At 44.2% G+C, this 20,128-nt stretch overlaps 1 protein-coding gene across 2 annotated transcripts in view; it reads right to left on the bottom strand.

The window, feature by feature from the left end:
• The window catches only part of Rrp5 (Ribosomal RNA Processing 5), an 86,016-nt gene that overhangs the window by 44,733 nt on the left and 21,155 nt on the right, over positions 1-20,128 (bottom strand). For both annotated transcript variants that reach the window (XM_089578845.1, XM_089578846.1), the window contains 10 exons: positions 17,509-17,882; positions 11,061-11,117; positions 10,881-10,941; positions 6,957-7,277; positions 5,410-5,541; positions 4,567-4,608; positions 4,445-4,489; positions 1,975-2,163; positions 544-618; positions 370-465 (listed from right to left, as the gene is read on the bottom strand). In XM_089578845.1, coding sequence (XP_089434971.1) covers positions 370-465; positions 544-618; positions 1,975-2,163; positions 4,445-4,489; positions 4,567-4,608; positions 5,410-5,541; positions 6,957-7,277; positions 10,881-10,941; positions 11,061-11,117; positions 17,509-17,882 — 1,392 coding nt within the window. The remainder of the gene's footprint in view (positions 1-369; positions 466-543; positions 619-1,974; positions 2,164-4,444; positions 4,490-4,566; positions 4,609-5,409; positions 5,542-6,956; positions 7,278-10,880; positions 10,942-11,060; positions 11,118-17,508; positions 17,883-20,128) is intronic.

Here is a 20,128-nt window from a genome sequence, read left to right as displayed (position 1 = left end):
AAGCGAGTTCGTCTTAATGGGAGTCTACATTCACACACCCCTACTTACAATAACACTAATACGTTGCCAACTTTGGCTCCTTTCAATGTATTATGTACACCTGTCAAGGTGACATGCCCTTACCGAAATTATCCCGGAAGAGATTGGCCGTATGTGTAAATTAATAGAGTGCTCCAGCTGGAAAATTATTTGTTAAATCCCAGATATAAACTATGCTTTACTAGTAAAATGCACTGGCAACACCAGGTCCACATGTGCCATCTGCAAATCCTTTTTTTCTTTCACAGCACATAGCTGTTGCTGTTCACAGTTATTTTTATAGAGGGACGCCAATGCTATCTACCAAAATAAATTTGGCCTGCCACCTACCTTGAGGGGGACAAAACCACGGATGCCTGCTGGCAGCTCGAGGAGCATGCCATGTCTCACGAAGGACAGCAGCACACCAAATACAAGAGTACCCGGCTGAAAAAAACATTGAAAAATGAGTTGCACACACTTTAGTCAGCCACAAGGACACATGCTGGTGCTGCGAGTACCCACCTCCATGTTTTCGAAATCAGAGACAAGCAGCCCTCTGCTAGCTGCACTCACAAGTGATGCTTTCCGTGATACAACCTGAAGCTTTGAAGTCAAAGAAACTTTACAGCCATTTTTTATCTTTTTTTTTCCCAAGTAATATACAGTGCAAACTTAGAGGCAACAGAAATTTTTTCCAATTAAGGGAAGCCTTTCAAATACAATGGATGCTGACTGGACCAGAGCATCAGTCTAAAAAAAATGGAAAAGACTGAATTCATAAGACTCCACTGTACTGTGCAAAATTTTCAAACACTGTCTGGATCCATAGCCACAAGCTAGTTTTCGGTCCAAATATGCAGGTTTATACAGGTAGTCATAAACACCTGTATAAACACACAGAAAAAAAGACTACATACTAAGCAATCACACCAATGCAAACACACGAAAAAAAACAAAAAAACGAGTACAGTGTTTCTGAAAGGGCGTACAAAATGCTACACCTAAGAACTTTCCCAACTGCCATCCAAAAGCACACATTACAGCGAACAGCACAGGATCTGCAAACAACCAACCTATGCTCACATACTACAAAGAACCGCTATGACAGCTTAAAACGACCCTGAAATGATTTTGATGGTCATACTCTAAAGCAACAAATCTGCTCGCAATCGATTAGGGCAACACCTCACCGTGCACCAAGCACAGCCCCACCCCCTTGCATAGAGTGGGGAATCTGGGCGAGCCTTCCCAGTGTGCGCTTTGGAGCGTGTGAATTGAGGGGCGAAAGGAGGAGTACCATTTTCAATTGCTTAAATATTTTATTAGTTTAGCTTATTAGTTTTATTAGTATTATTTTATTAGTTAATTAGAAGCATTTTATTAGTTTTCTCCTTCCTAAATAGTGCCGCACAGATGTCCAGTAAGCGCATTGCATGGGATCGCCATGGTCTATCTGCGAAAGCTGATCCTAACCGGAGGACACACGAAACAGTTCGTATTAAGCACATAAACTTTGTAAGGTTAACTAGATTAGTAAACAGGTCCCTGGGACCATATGCCAGTCTTTTCATTGTGGAGCAGCACTTCCCAAGGCTTGATTGGTCTGTCTGGAAGAGAGCTTTGTTCAAGGACAAGAAGACACTGCCGGGCAGTCGTAACATCACCTATGCACTTAAAAGTACTGTTTCTAATGGAATAGCACCGTAGTACTATTCCTGCTTCCTCTGCTGCCCCCATGAGTTGAGGGGGGAAGAGGAGAAGCATCGGTTTTAATCACTATCTCCGATGTTAATGGAGCTGGATTAAAAAGTTTTCTGGTGCGGTGACGAGTGATGGAACACCCATCTCTTCTGCGCTTTTCTTAACCTCAGTAAATGTCATTTTAAGGTCCCTTTAAGAGCCCAAAGTGTGATGTCAAGGTGCTCGCATAACACCACGCAACAGCAAGGATACAAGATGCTCTGCCGAATTGAAAACCACAAGGCTGCCAAGGCTGCATCCCTCTGGAAGAAAGCGCTGCAGGCGAGTACAGTGTGACTCTATGTCTGACAAATGCCGCCTGGGAAGAGATGCACGTTCGCCAGTGCGAAGTAGCACAGTGAAGCCATCATCCACTCTTGCTTCAATGGTTCCAGAGACAAGCTGCGACACAAAGGACGAAATTTAACACCAAAGAGAAAATTAAACCAAACTGCCAAGAGAAAGAAGTGTGCCAAAGATACACACCAATATGATTATAACCCAGAGTAGTTTTCTTCCAATACAAGACACTCCTTACATTATAATTTATATCCAAAATGTTCACAAGAACAATTTTCTACTCACACAACACCAGGGTCATTGTTCCTTTACTTTGTCACCACCCTAGCCACGTTCGTGTACTAGCTAACATCACAAAATACAAGATCAGTTTGCTGATAAGATATTCCATGGGTAAGTTAAGCGCTCAGGTAAGTAAGTACTAACGGTAATACATAGTACTATAGAATTTAATGCACCCTATTCTGGTGGCTATTATGAGTGCAATTTGCTCATCAGTGTATTTAACACTACAGGACCCAGCTGGTAATACGTGCCCAAGTTTGTTTACCAATTACTGAACTCAAGTTTATTTGAATGCACCTGACCTCTCCCAGTAGATCCCTGCCTCCCCCACCCAAAATATTCTAGAATATATGGGGTATAATCTCAATCATACGACCTGGGTTGACCCAAATTTAGGAATAAAATGGATATTTGAAAACCGCTGGCTAAAATGTATTTCGCACAATGCATTCCACTCCAGGATGAAATAGATACTTTCTAGGGAAGCCAGATGACCAACCACTGCCACAAACTTGAATGCTACTACAACTATGTCAAGAATTTGTGTACCAAAAGCCACTGTCTCCACAACTCCCTTCACAGGTGAGAGAAGCCAACAGCCACAGAAACCAAGGGGCACAGGGGATTTTTTTTTAATTTATTTATTTTGTGGTGTTGATCAACTTAGAACATTAATGAATTCGTTATCGCTTAAAGGTAATTGATTAGAAAAGCAGAAGAAAAAACAACCGCATGCCGCCGGTGGGATCCGAACCCACGACCTCCGAATTACGTGTCCGGTGCTCTACCTCTGAGCTACGGCGACGGCTGTCAAATCTGCTGCTTTCGGGGGTATTTATGTTTACAAATAACCTAACCTTGAGAGTGTTCATCAGCGCCACCCATGTTCGTAAGCGGCGGACGTAGAACGTCCTGAGTTACCGCTGGTGTGACGTAGAATGCCATCGAACGGCGAGGGTGGAAGCTGTGTGAGAACCCTCTTATGCTTCCTATGGCATCAAGGCTGCCAGAACCGAGGCCCTCGCTAAGCAATTAAGCAAACAAGGGAAGGGGAATGAGGGGCTCGTTATAAATATGAGAGAAGCCAACAGCCACAGAAACCAAGGGGCACAGGGGATTTTTTTTAATTTATTTATTTTGTGGTGTTGATCAACTTAGAACATTAATGAATTTGTTATCGCTTAAAGGTAATTGATTAGAAAAGCAGAAGAAAAAAATTCGGAGGTCGTGGGTTCGGATCCCACCGGCGGCATGCGGTTGTTTTTTCTTCTGCTTTTCTAATCAATTACCTTTAAGCGATAACAAATTCATTAATGTTCTATGTTGATCAACACCACAAAATAAATAAATTTAAAAAAATCCCCTGTGCCCCTTGGTTTCTGTGGCTGTTGGCTTCCCTCATATTTATAACGAGCCCCTCATTCCCCTTCCCTTGTTTGCTTAATCCCTTCACAGGTGTGAACTTTGAGGCCTGAAAAGCAGCCTTCCGGAACGTGAAAAAACTTTGGCCACTGAAAGCTGGAAGAATCTGAAGTTGAATCACAGTGCGCTACCTGCAGGATGAGAATGATGAAATGATAGCTCCTTCAAAAACTTGCGCGCCATGAGCTTGTGCAGCATAAGCCTGTGCAGCATGGTTGGTATCATGTGCACAAGCATTTACATATCATGAAGCAAATTGAAAAAAAAAAAAGAAAAGTTTTAAATGAGCTCCAATTTTTCTTACCCAAAAGTAACACACAAAAACAAAAAGCATGCATTTCCTTCGCTTCTGTGCTCATACCTTGGCTTATTTCATATTAAAAATATTTTACCCTGAGTCTTTTTTTTTTACAGAAAGCGTGCCCCATGGTAGATATTTTTTTTTCATTAAGTGATGCTTCAGAATGGAACAATGAACCTTCCTTACATTTATGGAGAAGTTCAGAATGAATCTCCCTGTGAACGCCTACTTTCAGTACGGTGCTCAAACAAATGATCTCTGCAGCAACCATCAAAGGGTTAATGACAATTTTCCCTACTCCCAGAAAATTTGTATCTGAGATTTTACTGCACATACAACATACATAAATACTTTATAACAAGCCTGAATACTTACCGTTCCCACTTCCGGAGCGCCACGTTTCGCTGAGCTCTTCACTGGCTGAAAATAAATGAATCAATTCAACACACTGATCACTGCCAGTGTGCTTCAGGAGCTTTTGAAATAAGAACAGTTACCTCCACAGACTCCCGTTCATCCTCTTCACCTTTTGCAGTCAGCTGAAAAATCAATAAATTTCATGCTAGCACCACCTCTTCATAACGACCACGAGCACTGCCATTCTTTGCATGAGCACCCCTTGCTTTGCATGCTCAATGAGGGACTGCTTTACGAATGCGTAACATCCATAAGTTGATATCAACAAATTTTAACAGTATATATTTTTTTAAACATCCTGAGAGGAACAGTTTTCTCAAGTATGTTCAAACACAGGCTCCTCAAATACCACTGTATGCAGTGCAAGTGACAGCAAGAGATAACTGGCAAAGCCGTTACTACCCATATCTGGTGGGATGACATATTTGAGCTCACAACAGCACAAAAGGAATGGAATAGTAGATGCCTCCCACCATTTTCACTAAGCACAGGACACCTGAGCCAGATGCTTGCTGTTTGTACTCAAAATTCCTTAGTCACAAAAGAGTTATGGTCCTCAGAGCGTAAAGTTTGCACCAAGCAATTCTTTTGGTTTGACATGAATACAGAGGCCATTTGTGACTCTCCCAGGAGCAGCACCATCATAACAGGTTAAAATGGGGCACCTTAAAGTGACAATTGCAATGTATGTGCAAGAGAATGTATGCACACTATTCAGCTTACTTTAGATGAGGACAACATAAGACTGCAAAAAGAAAGAAAACCACAGATACTGAAGCAAGGTCCTCAGTGTGTCAAAGTTTGCAGCAGTGGAGTTCCACTGTGTACTTAACAAAGGTTAAAACAAAGCAAATTCAAATTTAATTTTCTTTCCTTTTTGCCATTAAAAAAAAAAAAAGCAACAGAAAGTAATGCAAATGCACCTTCAGAGACAACGTCAAGCGCTCTTCTGAGGGCTCGCAGTCAACCACACGGCAGGTGACAATCTTGCCTGGTGAGTAGTTTGCCTCAATGCCATGAACAGGGTGTGGTATTTCCTTCGGAGGTATCCAGCCCTAAGATGTAAAGGGGTCCCAATTTAGAAGATGCGAAAGGCACAGGAACAATAAAAAGAAAAGCAATGGTATGACACAGTACGTGGAAATGCCCCAAAGCAACACATCAGGTATGAGATGCGCAGTAAAGGAGGGCTGTGGATTAATTTTAACCACCTGGGGTTCTACGGACATTGCACAGCAGAAAGGCATTTATGCATTTCACCTCCATTTAATGCGGCCGCCACAGCCAGGATTTTGATCCCATATCCAGGGCTCGGCAGTTGAACACCACAGCCACTGTGCACAATGCGGCGGGCAGGGTTCATACAAAATATCTGATTTGAAATTCAAGAATTCCAGGATTTCAAGGCTACAAGCGGGCAATAATCAAGAAGGGCAAGGAAACTTTGTATGGGTCACACTGGTAAAGGATCCTCAGACTCTTTCTTAGACCCAATTTCCATCAGCATGGTCACCATCTCTGCTTCCCTTTGCCTCCTCTTTCAGTGGGAACTGTAAGCCTTGACAAGGAAAGTAATCTGAATCTTAGACTCTTCTCTAGAGAGACCATCTGCCTTCTCCCACAGGAATTCAATTATTTTTTAGGTTTTGTCATCGTTTTTCTTTTCAGACCTCTCAAGCTCCAGTGCCTTCCTTTTCCAACGTGCTGGCATACCGGATGATTCTTAGCCAGCACGCACAAAATTTCCAATAGCACAGCTGCTGCTAGCCTGAAGATATGCTTCGAGCTTTACAGGTGACTTTTCAGTGCCATTCACCCGACTGTTGCCACATCAATCGTCTTCTGGGACAGCACGCACTGGGCTCTATTCGGATCACTCAAGCCTATTCTCATCACCTGCCAAACCCACGTGTTCAAGCCAAGCAGGCTGAAACTTGCATTTTCCACCTGGCATGGAATTCCAATTCGCACCACACACAACAAAGCACAATGGCAAAATGCTGCCACAACATTGACTGCACTCGATGACCTCAGGGCCAGCGTCACTGGTCTTGAAAATTGGAGAGTGAGAGAACAGAAAACAGGGAGAGGACCAGGAAAACAAGCAGTTTCACCGCCCTAAAGATATTTAAGGAAATTATGCGCCCTCGATGGGTTTCAGCTTCTAGACCAAGTTATTGAGAACAGTTTATAAAAGAGGACAGTCTAAGGAAGCGTGCCCTGAAGGATTCCTGGCCCATCACATCATGGCACTTAACGCCACTGGTTGGAAAGCTGCCTTTCAGGGGCATTTGCTCTTCATTCTTGAATTGCATGCAACCGAAGTAAAAATCTTCAGGGTTCTTCAAAGATTACATTATGAGCTCAAACTCACCATGAAAAAAAAAGTTGCTGTAACAGATATTCTACCAACAAATTTGAGAAAATAATTTTGACAACTTTGAGTGGAAAAAAAGGAAAGCGCTCTCACCTTGATATTGTTGTACAGAGTTACAAGCAGCCCTTTTGGTGTGACCCGGACAATGAGGCCATCTGTGACCCTCCCAGGGACAGCATCATCATACGAGGTTATAATGGGGCGCCTTGAAGTGACAAGGGCACGCCGGCATGTCAGAAGCAGCCTGGGCGGATCAGAGCTGCAATCGACGTGCAGCAGACGGCATCGCAATGAAGATCCAATTTCTAGCTTCTCTGCCTCCCGGTCACTGAGGTGCAAGGCTTGAATGAAGCCTACCAGCCATGGACTCAGGCTGACCAGTACACCGGAAGCCTGCACTTTCCGTACTGCGCACTGTACATGCAAGCACAAAAAGACACAGATCACACATTTTCCCTAAAAACAGCAAGAAAAATGCATGGCACACCAAATAATTAAGGACATGACAACATCTCCAAGTGCAAAAGCTACTGGTCACACCTCCATTTTTTTAACAGAGTTATCTCCACAAACAGAAGCTTTGCGAGCAACTAGTCTGGCCACAGGATGGACCAATGCTTAGGCGAAGGCTAGAGGCTGGCAGCAGAACCACCCAGTGGTGATGTGTTTCCCCTGTTGTCAGTCAAGGAAGTACAGTGAAACCTCTTTAAGGTGTACCTCACAGGATCGCAGAAAAACTAGGTGCATTGCAGCAGTATGCCCTAACCGAAAACAGCTTAAATGTATCCACTGACCAGGTAAAGGCTGATACCTGAGAAGCTTTTTTTTCACATAGGGCCACAGAAATCCGTTATTTATATCCGATGTCAAGGTGGCCTTGCAGCTCCTAGTGCAGCCTCAAAGGCACATCAAACAGGTCCTAAATACTCTATTAGGCCCCATATATACAGCTGAAACACATCCTGAGTGCACGCCATTTCTCCAGTGGTAGGGCCAGGGCTGCCTTGAGCTTCTTTGTTGCCATTGCTTGCATTGGATGATGTTTTGCCAGTGAGGCAACAATGGTCTGGTTTGTGGGGTTTAACGTCCCAAAGTGACTCAGGCTATGAGGGACGCCATAGTGGAGGGCTCCGGACAATTTTGACCATCTCGGGTTTTTTAATATGCACTGACATCACACTGCACATGGGCCTCTATCATTTCGCCTCCATCAAAATGCAACCGCTGTGGCCGGGATCGAACCCGCGTCTTTCAGGTCAGCAGCCAAGCACCGTAACCACTCAGCCACCGCGGCGGCTAGTGAGGCAACAATGTCACTATCACATCGCACTGAAGAAGCCTAAATTCTTGTCTATACAGGTTTCTAAATATGCAAACGGTAACAGTTTTCTTTGTGCCTTCTCGCTGCAATACTGCAAAAAATGCGAAATTCAAAAATATGCTCCCTGCAAACCTTCTATACTTCTCACCAAAAGAATGCAGCTCACCACTCACTGATCTAGCAACGTGCATTTAGCAACAGTTTCCCCCTAGAGTTCCTGCTGCCTGAGCACAGCCAGTAACTCAAAAAGCTCATCCCATGAATAGAGTTTTCTTCATGACCCCTGCATCTCAGGCACAGATTTTTAAAACCAAAGGCACAATGACTACCAATTTCAACACACACAACAAAAAAAGAGCAAACACCTGTAAGCATATGCTCTCCAAAACCGCTACGAAAGCACTTTTTAAACATGCAGATAGACAGGAAATCAATTTTCCACAAACTCTAACAGTTCCCTTTTCTTATGCTTTCTTTTGAATCATATTGCGGTGCTTTTTGTAACATTGGACTTGCACAGCACAAAGGACTTGCACAAAGGACTTAATTGGATTGTAAAAGTTTAACGTAAGCCTTTGTCCCAAAATGAAGCTATCATTATCTACTTTCCTACACTGCGCGTTTTTAACCTTTCTCTCTCCTGTAGGCACGTCATGATCTTACTGTCAGTAAGCACAAATTTTTTTTCCCCCTTTCACAGCATAAGATGCTTTGGAGCGAAGCAATTTGTCAGAACAGAAGGAAGAAAAAAAGAAAGAGCTAAGTGGCTGAGATGCACAGTCACTGTTGATCTTTCCACCAGTCATGATTTGCCCCACATTACTACGTCATGTTACAGGTCATTTTCCCTCTTAAAGCACTGGTCACAGTGATGATCCAGCCATTTCAAATTCTGGAGCAATTTTTGGAGCAGAAAAATATCCATTTTGGAGCACCTTTCTATCAGAGCGATAATCCTGAGCAACCCAGGAGCAGCATGAACGGAATAAAGGAGTCACAAAGAACAGTCTGCTTCTAACGCGATAAGGTTCAGCCATGTGTAGCTAGGAAGAAAAAGAAAACAGAGGAAGGTGCTCACAAAAAACAGTGACAAAAATTTTTATTACTGCTGACAATGTCTTGCACGCAAGTTCAGCCAAGTGTGCTAAACTAAAAGTCTGAAGAACACGTTCACTAGAACCATTTTTTTTTTCATGTTGGCTCTACTATTCCAACGCTTCGTGAAATTTTTTGCAAATTCATCAAGCTTGCGAAGTGAATCAGCAAGATCGAAATTCCCTTGTTAAAACAAAGCTTGATATCGTTGGACCTGCTCCTAGCTTTTATTCTTCAAACCAGAAGATACTTCTTCAGCCCTCTTCATTCTTCAGGGTTGACAGACATGATGCAACCTTTAGATTCAAGCGACATGATGCGCGAACATGGAGGAAGGAAAGCTCTAGCTATCCGAGCTGTGCACCAAAAAGTATGCCGGAAGTCACGCACTTCTGCAAGAGCTATTGGAGTCTTCGGGCGATGGCGCAGCCAATAGTAACGCTAGGCGCAGCATCATTGTCTGCTGCAATGCCTGCTCCGCAAGCGCAAGCACACTGAGATGGCGGACAGGTAGGAAGGGAGCAAGGGGGAGCCGGCTTCAAAAAATGTGACATAATGCGCGCCTCTCCTGAGTTCTTTCCTTCCTGCATGTGCACCAAGGAGGAAAAAAACTGTGCAGGAATAAACTGGGTGCTAGATTTTACCCCGAGCCAGCCCAGCAGCGCCCTAGGCTGCCAACTGCGGAAACGTTTTAGTAGTAAGTTGCCAACTGAAAGCCTGAGTGGCTCTAAAAATAACTATTTTCCCGTGACCGCACCTTCTTTTTGGCACAGATAAGGCGCAATATTGATCAATTTGCCACTTTTGGAGTAGACTGGAGCAGCAAAATGTAACTGTACCAGAATGGCGCAAATGGCACAGCTGGAGCACCACTGCTGTCACCAAGTTACCAGGTATGGACATGGTACCACATTTATGGAGTTCTAATGCACACCTTTTTTGTCACGAAAATTTATCCTCGAAACAGCATGTGCGCTACACTCAGATACAAAACTGAAACCATGCTATGAACAGCCCCAGTGTCACTGCCATCACAACACACGGCCACATTTACCGGAGACATTAGGCTCAACTACTTCACCGTGTTTTCCACTGTTTTCCTTCACTGTCATTCGACAACATACTGGAGCACTGCATTACTGTGCTTCCGGACTCGGTTACTGCAGTAACTGTATTTTAGCACACTGCAAAGATCAACCTACGACTGATCCACTGCAGGGTAGGTGCAGACGTGCACCTGCTATGGAAGAGGTGTAAGCATGTAGGAGGAATGTCGCTTGTGGTGGCTAGTTGCTGACAGGCGAGACAAACTGTTTAGGATGTCAGCATGGTTCTTAGAGAATGAAAAACAGCTCGAATATGACATCATTCTGCTATTACCAAGCCCACAGAAAAATATTCCTGCAAAAGGTACACTGCTTGAATGGTTGCTCATGACTGCTTTAAACTGTTCTGAAATGGTTTACAAACCCTTTTAAGCAAACTCTTCGAATGTTTTCCTGGACAATTCAAAGTTTTTGTAGCCACCACATATATTCTGGAGTTCCCAGTAGCTGACCCTCCCTAATAAACAAAAGGTGCCTTTGCAGCAGAAAGCTTACTTGGAACTTTGCTCCTGGAACCAAAGCTTCGGGGGCAACATATTTTGCTGACAACATGGACCTGCAAAACAAAAAAGAAAAAAGGTAGGGGGATACAAGGCATTGCAGATCAGTCTTCTTGCTTCAAACCGCTTAAAGCAGAAAAAATAAAGGCAAAAAATTCAAATCCAAATAACTCACTTCTTAAGGGAGACGACCACAACTCTGTCCATATAACTGAGGGCCATGACACGGCAGCTGCAGTGTGAAAAGGAAGAGGAATTTCACTAATGCAATTCAGCTTATATCTACACTCCAAAAGCCTGTAGCAAAAAAGTAATACAGTACATCACTTCTTACAGTACTAGCTGTTAAGGCTAACCTTCCTGGCAAACACGTAGTATTCATTGCCAAGTGGTGTCCGTAATCACGTGACCACCCTGTGCACATAACCAGTGTGTTGCGCCTCACGTTAACATCCAACATTATCAGGAGGGGTGCATGGTCATGACAAGACGGCGCGGAACACTTTCAAATACTGCTCGAGTACTGAAATGACTGCATGGTGCAGCAACCTGCACGCCTGTGCAGTAACAGCCACAGCAGTTATGATCAAGATGCCAGCAGCGATGTGGCACACCAGTTGCGTTGTGGAAAAGCCATGGATGCAGCCAAGGAAGAGCATCATGCTTTGAACACTGCATGTATGTGGGAGGCCAGAGCCACAAACGTGCAGCAGGTTGAATGGAGGACACATTGATCTTTAGATGCTAGCTGCAAACGTTCTGAACGACAATATCCTCAAATCGATGCCAACACATTTCTCACAGCGTGAACTACTTTACTGGTTTGGTGTATTGGTTTGGTTTATTGGGGTTTAACGTCCCGAAGCAACTCAGGCTATGAGGGACGCCGTAGTGAAGGGCTCCGGAAATTTCGACCACCTGGGGTTCTTTAACTTGTACTGACATCGCACAGCACACGGGCCTCTAGAATTTCGCCTTCATCGAAATTCAGCCACCGCGGCCGGGATCGAACCCGCATCTTTCGGGTCAGCAGCCGAGCGCCGTAACTACTGAGCCACCGCGGCGGGGTAAACTACTTTACTATAACCTTGCCAAAACCAAAAACACAATCGCAACCCAATCACGCATGGCAGCAGCATTCATAGGAAATGCAACAACTGCAAAAGCATGTGCAAAAGTACAACGTGGAGAAGCTATTATTACCACAGATGTAATCGCCATTAATTCTTTTTTTTTTTTAGTGCCTTGCAGTACTTATCTGATGAGTATTCATCATGAGGATCGAAACTACACATGCACTTGCTCCTTATCTTGCATTAGCCCTTTTATAAACCAATCAGCTTTCTCACTGATTGCATGCACCTTCAGCAACTACCATAAGCGATCATAAAGTTAAATTTTGATAGTGCAAAGTCACTTTATTCAAAGGTGCAGCTAATTAGTAGTAACTTCCTGCAGAAGTCTTAACAGGTAGCACATCTCTGACCAGTCAATTCGTCAACTTTGGTTGCAACCTCCAAGATGAGCGAGTGCCCTACTGCCATCAACCTCATAATGAAGACACAAGTTGCTCCACAGTGGCAACTTGAGCTCATTTTCTTTTTTCTTAAAGGTGCACTGAAGAGGAATCTGAAGTTGTCTTTTTGCCGCGGGAACTCGATCTACACGTTCCTAGCATTCTTAGAAACTGCGACTTATTGCCCTGTATGGCCAATTTCCCAAATTAAATCGAATTAACGGCCGGCTCCCGCCCTTTTTTTTAAATTTTGCCTCGTACGGTGGGCGGAGTCGACCAACGCGTGGAGTGCCTTTCACCCAGTCCCGTGGCGGCTTGCCGCTCTGCCATCGGCGGAGTAATACGTAGTAGTCCGTAGTAGCAAATAGTCCGCGCGTATTTTTATTTCTGCGGGCTTATTTTGCGGCTATATTATCTGCGAATGAAACTATTTATTCACAGAAACCTAAAAAACAAAATAAAGCAAAAGCAAAGCCTCCACGGAGCTGGCTGAAAGGAACTTCACGCGTTGGTCGACTCCGCCCATCGTACGAGGCAGAATTAAAAAAAAAAAGGGCGGGAGCCGGACGTTAATTCGATTTAATTAGGGAAATCGGCGATACAGGGCAATAAGTCACAGTTTCTAAGAATGCTCGGAACGTGTAGATCGAGTTCCCGCGGCAAAAAGACAAGTTCAGAATTCTCTTCAGTGCACCTTTAACCTACATGCCTCAGTGCTTTGGCCATTCCATGCTTCTTTTTTCTATTACATGAAAGTGCTTTGTTACAAGTGAGGTAACTGAGGCACGTCTCCTTCACTGAACTCTTCACTGTGCCTAGAGCCATCACGCAGGAAAGCAGCTAGCCTAGAGGTGAGCTTTGCTGACAAGTGGATACAAGCTTTGCCCACCACTTAAAGGGCAACTCTGGGGTCTTCCCAACGCTGAGTTAATTTTCGCATCACATTCCTTAGAGTCCACTGTTTCCAGCACAAGCATGCTTTTCAAAATACCAAGTAGAACTATTTTAAAACAGCAAGAACAGTAAGCTGAAACAAAAACTCAGTTCATAGTCAGGGGCAATGCTCCACTTTACGCAGCGATGACATCACAGACATTACTGGAAAGACATCCGCATGCACGTTGCATGGCTGAAAATAGCAACTGAAAACGACTGCTTTTATAAAATAGCCACGATGACCCAATTCAAGACTCAAAATTTGCTCTTCACATGAGGAACAGTGTTGCAATGTTGCTTGCAGAAATCAGGTGCCTAAATTGAGGCCACAGAAACGACAAACTTTAAAATCAATTCATCAAAATCAATCAACTTGGAAATGATTATAACTGGGAGGAAAAATCTAGAGCAAAAGTTTCATTACAATACAGCAGACTCGCGATTACTCAAACTGAGATAATTCTACCTTTCGGTTAATTCAAACAAATTTTAAAATTTTGGTTGACTGGCTATATTTCCAAGGCATTTTAAAGCCGCTTAAGCCGTACTGCGGATTCTTTTAAATTCACTTAATTCAAACTTTTTGGCTTGTTCCAACGCTTCCGGAGCGCGAAAAAGCGATGGCCGAGGTCGGATACGTCAAATCTGCGGTGCCATGTGAGCTGCAAATTCAACCCCTCCAAGTGATTAACACAAAAGCGGTCCAAATGGGGGCCATGTCCATCGCAATCAGCCCATCACCGCGTAGTTTTGTTTTCTGGGCTTCACTACCAGCCCGTTACGATATCAGCTATCGGCCGCGCATTTGGGAGCTAAGGCCAGCTGCACACCAATTCAGACAATAATTGACATGCTGCTGGTCATTTTCTTCTTTTCAGGCATCGCCCTGTTCCGGCGAAAAAGTGCGCTCCCCTCGCCTTTCTCCATGCGGTCATGTGTGCCGAAAATGCACGGTCATCACGAGCTGCTTGTTTTGTGGTGGCTCCAACGCTACTTCGTCGCACCTGTGAAGGAGGCTATTTTGGAGCAGTTCTGTCTGCTTTCATATTCATGACAGTGGGAATGCAGTAACCCATAACGAAATTCGAAAAATCGTCACTGCCTTGCAGTATTAACTAAAAAGTGGAGTACCATTGCTTATATTTTCATAATTTAAATTTGCTGCGTTGCAAAATGTTCTTTGTACGGTTTTTATCAGAACTTGAGATAATTTGGAGCTCTTTTCTACTAAAATTTGAGCTTGGGTTAGTTGGTTCATATTTGAAACACCAGAGGGCAGCGCAAAAAAAAAAAAAAAAAAGGCACAGAACACAGTAGAAGTACAGAACACAGGACGAGCGCTCTTGAGGTCCCAATAAATGCGGTTTTACTCTATTCGGAAACCAATGAATTATAACTTTTTTTTCAACCATACAACCAGTTGGAAGTCTGCTGGTTAAGTAAAGACATCAGCGTCTTTCACCCATATTTTGTGTTGTGCTAAAGCATTTAGCTTTGCATGGTGAAATAGTTCTAAACTAGTATTTGCATGCATAGATGTCCATAAAGCAAATCCCATTTAGTCTTAGATCATATTAAGGTGCACTTCTGATAATGCAAAGTCACCGTGGTAGCTCAAAAGTTATGGTGCTAGGCTGCTGACCCGAAAGTCACGGGTTTGATCCTGGCCACGCGGGTTGAATTTCGATGGAGGCGAAATTCCAGAGGCCCATGTACTGTGCGATGTCTGTGCACGTTAAAGAACCCCAGGTGGTCGAAATTTCCAGAGCCCTTCACTACGGCATCCCTCATAGCCTGAGTAGCTTTGGGACGTTAAACCCCTCTTAACGATAAACCGAACTTGAGATAATTCGAACAAAAATCTTTGGCCCCTTGAAGTTTGAATTAATGAGAGCCTACTGTACGTGAACCTCGAAAAACCCCCAGAGTTACCCTTTAAACAATGAAGAGGGTACGTGAACAATGCTGTATGAAAGCTGAAACCAGTATACACCGTATAGGTAAACTCGCATAATAAACCCACTTTTTTTCCAGAAAAGTTGACATCAATTGAGGGGGAGGGTTCATTACACGGGAAAAAAGGTTGCAACATATTTTTGCAAGAGAGTCGAAATTATCATGCATCCGCACACCCGCCCGCCCGCCTGTCCATCCATCACCAGAAAAACACGTAGACAGACATGTTTGCGCCGCTGGTTTTTAGCACCGTTCACTTCACAAGTGTTTGCTATATCATGGTGCGATCCGACATTTTTGCAATAGCTGGCGGCGCAGGCCAATCACAGCGAGATAAAGCAAAAATGCTGATCATCATGCTGAAGGTCAGATGCAAATTTTTTATGAGAGGTAATAGCTGGCGGCGCAGGCCAATCGCAGAGAGATAAAGCAAAAATGCTGATCATCATGCTGAAGGTCAGGTGCACATTTTTTATGAGAGGTTAAAAAAACTCACAAAATGGTTACGAGTGTGTAATGTGAACGTTTAAACCTTAGCTATGGTGAGGGGTTAGGCATTTTCGCTCCCGCTCAAGCTCACAAAATCTCTTGGGGGGGTCGGAAGGTCCTGCTTCCTTCATAGCATTTCAGTGTAGAGGATAGCTGCTACGCTCCCCTCTAATGTTCAAACACTTGCCAGCTTTTTAACCCTTTCACTGCCAGGTTTGTTTACTCACAGCTGCACACACCCTGCTGGGTTTTTTTTGCATATTATTTTCCTGGAAATTTTTTGCTAGTAACGCACTAAAATGCTCTGCAGGGCATGTAGACATGTTTGTTCAGGATAGTCTTATAGATATTAGTTGTACTGAATCAAATCTTCCAGCACCAATCGTGCCTGTCGGATTTCCTCTTCTCACGCGGATTTTTCGGTGGAAGGAGGACTTCATCGCTGACATCACTCGACAAGGCACTTAGGTGGGCTCCTTCCTCGTTCTCATTATCGTTGGACTCCGAATTCACAAGTAGTTTTGAATTTCTTAGTCCGTCAAAGCGCGGACGAGTGTGGCACATTGCTTCACATGGCTGCTGTGCGGAAACCAAAACGAAGCAACTCGGATGTGGAAACATGCGCGCTATCTGTTGAGTAAAATTCACCCTACAAGATCTATGAGTTTATAGCGTCTCTCCATAGATGGTGCTATATGTTTGCATCGTTTTTTCTTACACGAGTATTATCGAGAGCGGCAGGGGGTGAGTTAAAAAGCCAAAACGAGTTAACTCGGGAGAGGCAGGGGGTGTGCATGTGTGGTAGCCCGAGTTATCTCTGGAGTGGCGGTGAAAGGGTTAAGCATACAGTGGTGCAGTGGTGCAAGCCACTGGTGCCACTATCAAGGGCGCATGCACAATGCCTTCGCGCTCTGCCAAGTTCGCCGAGCACCCCAAGTTGGTGTGTGCTAATGCTATTTTGACCCCCACCATGCAACCTTAATGGTGGCCTCAATTGGTTGAGAACCACACAACAAGATTTGATCGGATTATTCCTACTATTCAAGCACCTCAGCACTAAAAGCTCGAATAACTTACTTGCTCTAGCCTCGCACCATGCGATAGCACCTCTTGACCTTTTGCATGAATTTTTCCGTTCTTTGCCTTTCGATAACCCACACATATAAAGAGCCCACCGCATTGCCTGCTCCAGCCACTGTAATACAGTGTATCCCCCACACACTAATACTACAATTTTCAGCAGTAATTTTTCCTTTTTCCTGCGAGCAGCACGGAACTGGAATGGCCTGCCCACCAAAGTCGTCACCATCATTAATCCACTAGTATATTTATGCGGCTCATTGAAAACATTTGTCAAGCTGCTATTGTGCAGCTTTTTCTCCTACCCCCCTTTTTCGCCATGTATATTTTATTTTGGTGAAAATAAAACTGATTGATTGACTGATTGATTTCATCGTGATTTTTATCTCTGTTTGCCATGAAACTGCACTCCTTCATGTAATGGGCCTCAGCATGAGGCCTTTGAGAAAATAAATAAATATATGCACCACGAAGATAAATTAATTTAATGAGCCTTTCTATACATTAAGCATGATTTGTAAGTTCATGGCAGACATAATAGGCTAAAAAAAAAAAAAGCATTTTCAAGGGCCTTAAATATCGGATTATTAAATTCAAGGCTGTTCAGGGACCTGAGTTTACCCTGCAGCCAAAGTAAGCCACTCACCTGAGGCGTTCACCAGCAGTGATGAAGTCGCGTGCGTCCTCCACATCTTGATCAGACACCAGTGGTCGTGGACACAGAGCTCGCACACCACTGGGCTCCAGACGCAAGTGCACAGCACCAGCTTCCACAGCCACAACCTGGGCTGCATTTTCTAGCAGGGCTCCAGGGCGGACTGTTCCAAATGGTTCCCGGCCCAAAGGCCCTTGAATACTAAGGTAGGGTCGTTGGACTAGTGGCTGCACATACAGTAATGTGCCAACCATTGTCTCACCAACAACAATGTCTTCTGGTTTATCCCACGGTCCAGGCAAGTGGCTACGATGCACACACGCTTCAATACCATTCCAGTTCACCACCAGCCCCTCTTCCTGCGACTGAAACGAAAAGGAAACGTGAGGTGGTCAACTTAAATGCTTGCAGGGTTGAAGATGACACAGGCAGGAATGAAACACCAGCAGCACATGACTTCAACATAAAAAATATTACACCTCGTCATAGAGAAGTAGGTTTAAGCATCAAATGAATTGCACGAAAGGCATAGCACATTCAAGAACGGTTCATATATGGTGATAGCCACCCCATTTGCCAACTTCTATTCTACCTGAACAGTGGACATGGTTTCCATGGCTGCTTTCGCAGCTTGAGGAGCCACTGCCATTAGCTGCTTCTCGTCCAGCTGGACAACACATTCGGCGTCCCTCGCCCCTTTGCTTTATGTGTCACCATGTTCAGCTGCTTGCATTTATCATGCTGGGCAATTCGCCACGCGTTTCCACTGCTTTTGCTACTTGATGTGCCATAGCACTCGCCCGCTTTTCTTCAGCCTTAGCGAAACACAAGAACATTTTTTCACCTTTGTGAGTCACACATAAAGGTGTTGTTGACAACACAGACAGGCCTTTTAACTTGACCCATCTGCTTCCACTGCACAGCCACGGCAACAGCACTACTGCCACAGGGCAATTCCACGTAACATCGACCAAAGAGTGGCTGGTCGACTTATTAAATTTATTTGAATTTTTTATATATTGCTGCCTTATGAGTGGGAAGAAGAGATCCACCTCTCTTAATAATGCCCTCTGGGCCATAAGGGTATCGGAAATAAATAATTTTGGCTTCACTTCTGGAATTAGGTTTGCCAGTTTCCACTTGAAGGCCGCCTTAACTTGCCTGAGAATGGGAGTTAACAGCATTTACAAGTGACTGAGGGCTGGGAAATAAGTCTGCAATGGATACAACAAAATTTTCACCTAACTGTGTCCTGCATGTTATGATTTATCTCATAGGCTGACCTCTACTTTTTAAAGACCTCCAGAGAACTCTCAAATCCCAACCGGTGGATACAATCCGAACAACTCATTTCATGACATTCCCCAACAGTGCACAAGGCAACAGTGACCTGCAAACCATTTTATATTCCTCAGGACTGCAGGCAGGCAGTAGCACGTAAACCCTGATGTTCAACAGTGCTGTCCTTCAAAGTAAAATGTAAAAGCAGTGATAAAAACCAAACAAAAACATCACTCTGCCTTCATCACCCAGCTGAAAGGAGCCTGCAACCAGCTGCACCATCCCCCCAACTATGAAGAAGCTGCCACAAATGAAAATGAGCCTCAACACAAGTTCATTGCATAGCTCATACGTTCACATGTAAATGCAAAAGCTTTTCTCATTTTCAGTGTTACAATGGCTGCTTATTGCTGCTGGCATGGCTAGCAATTTTAACATGTATTTAAACATGAAATGCTCTCTAGCTCCCATTCATGGCAAACTGAAGCAAACATTGTCTAGCGACCATGGCAAACCTGAAGTTGCACATGAGGGCAAACATGAAGTTAACTTTTCCATCATACTGGAAGCCAGCAGAAAAAGCCTCATACCCAAGCAGGATTTGAAACAGCACCAGCACCAACAGGGAGCTTCATCCCTATGCACCTGTGCATAGGTGCTCAGCACTACAGATGTGTTAAGGTGGCTTGCGAGCTCGCAACACGAACATGACTCAATGCAGTCCCAATGAGCATACCAACGACACGTAACACTGCTGTTGATAGTGAAGGAGGGGCGGAAGGGACACTCACTGCAGATAGCGGTTTTTCCTGTGAGTGATCCATTACCTGTTTTAGAGGATTCTTGGCATGCTAGGAGACAAATTTCAATGTAGTGAAATTTCAGGGTTACGAAGTGAACTGTGGATTTTACCGACTTCTTAAAATCAAGGTTTAACTGTATTTGAGCACAAAACCAACTAATCTGGTTTATGGGGGTTTAGCATCCCAAAGCAACTCAGGCTGTGATGGACACCATAGTGAAGGGCTCCGGATATTTCGACCACCCGGGATTCCTTAACGTGCACTGGCATCGCACAGTACACGGGCCTCTAGAATTTTGCCTTCATAGGAATTTGACTGCCGCGGCCGGGATTGAACCCGCATCTTTAGGGTCAGCAGCCGAGCGCCATAACCACTGAGCCACCGCGGCGGGGTTATTAGTAGTCTGAGATATTTATGTTCAGTGACGGCAGTGATGGGTTGGGTACGTCATTAATAGTGCATAAAATTCCATTCAATGCTTCCTTCTTGTTACTGTCATACAAGATGTTTTAGTAGCGTTTAGTCGT

The sequence above is a fragment of the Amblyomma mixtum genome, chromosome 3 (assembly GCF_055824585.1).
Source record: "Amblyomma mixtum isolate Tamu chromosome 3, ASM5582458v1, whole genome shotgun sequence".
Taxonomy (NCBI): domain Eukaryota; kingdom Metazoa; phylum Arthropoda; class Arachnida; order Ixodida; family Ixodidae; genus Amblyomma; species Amblyomma mixtum.
The sequence above is the reverse complement of the archived record's forward strand: the minus strand, read 5'-3'. Positions and strand labels throughout refer to the sequence as shown.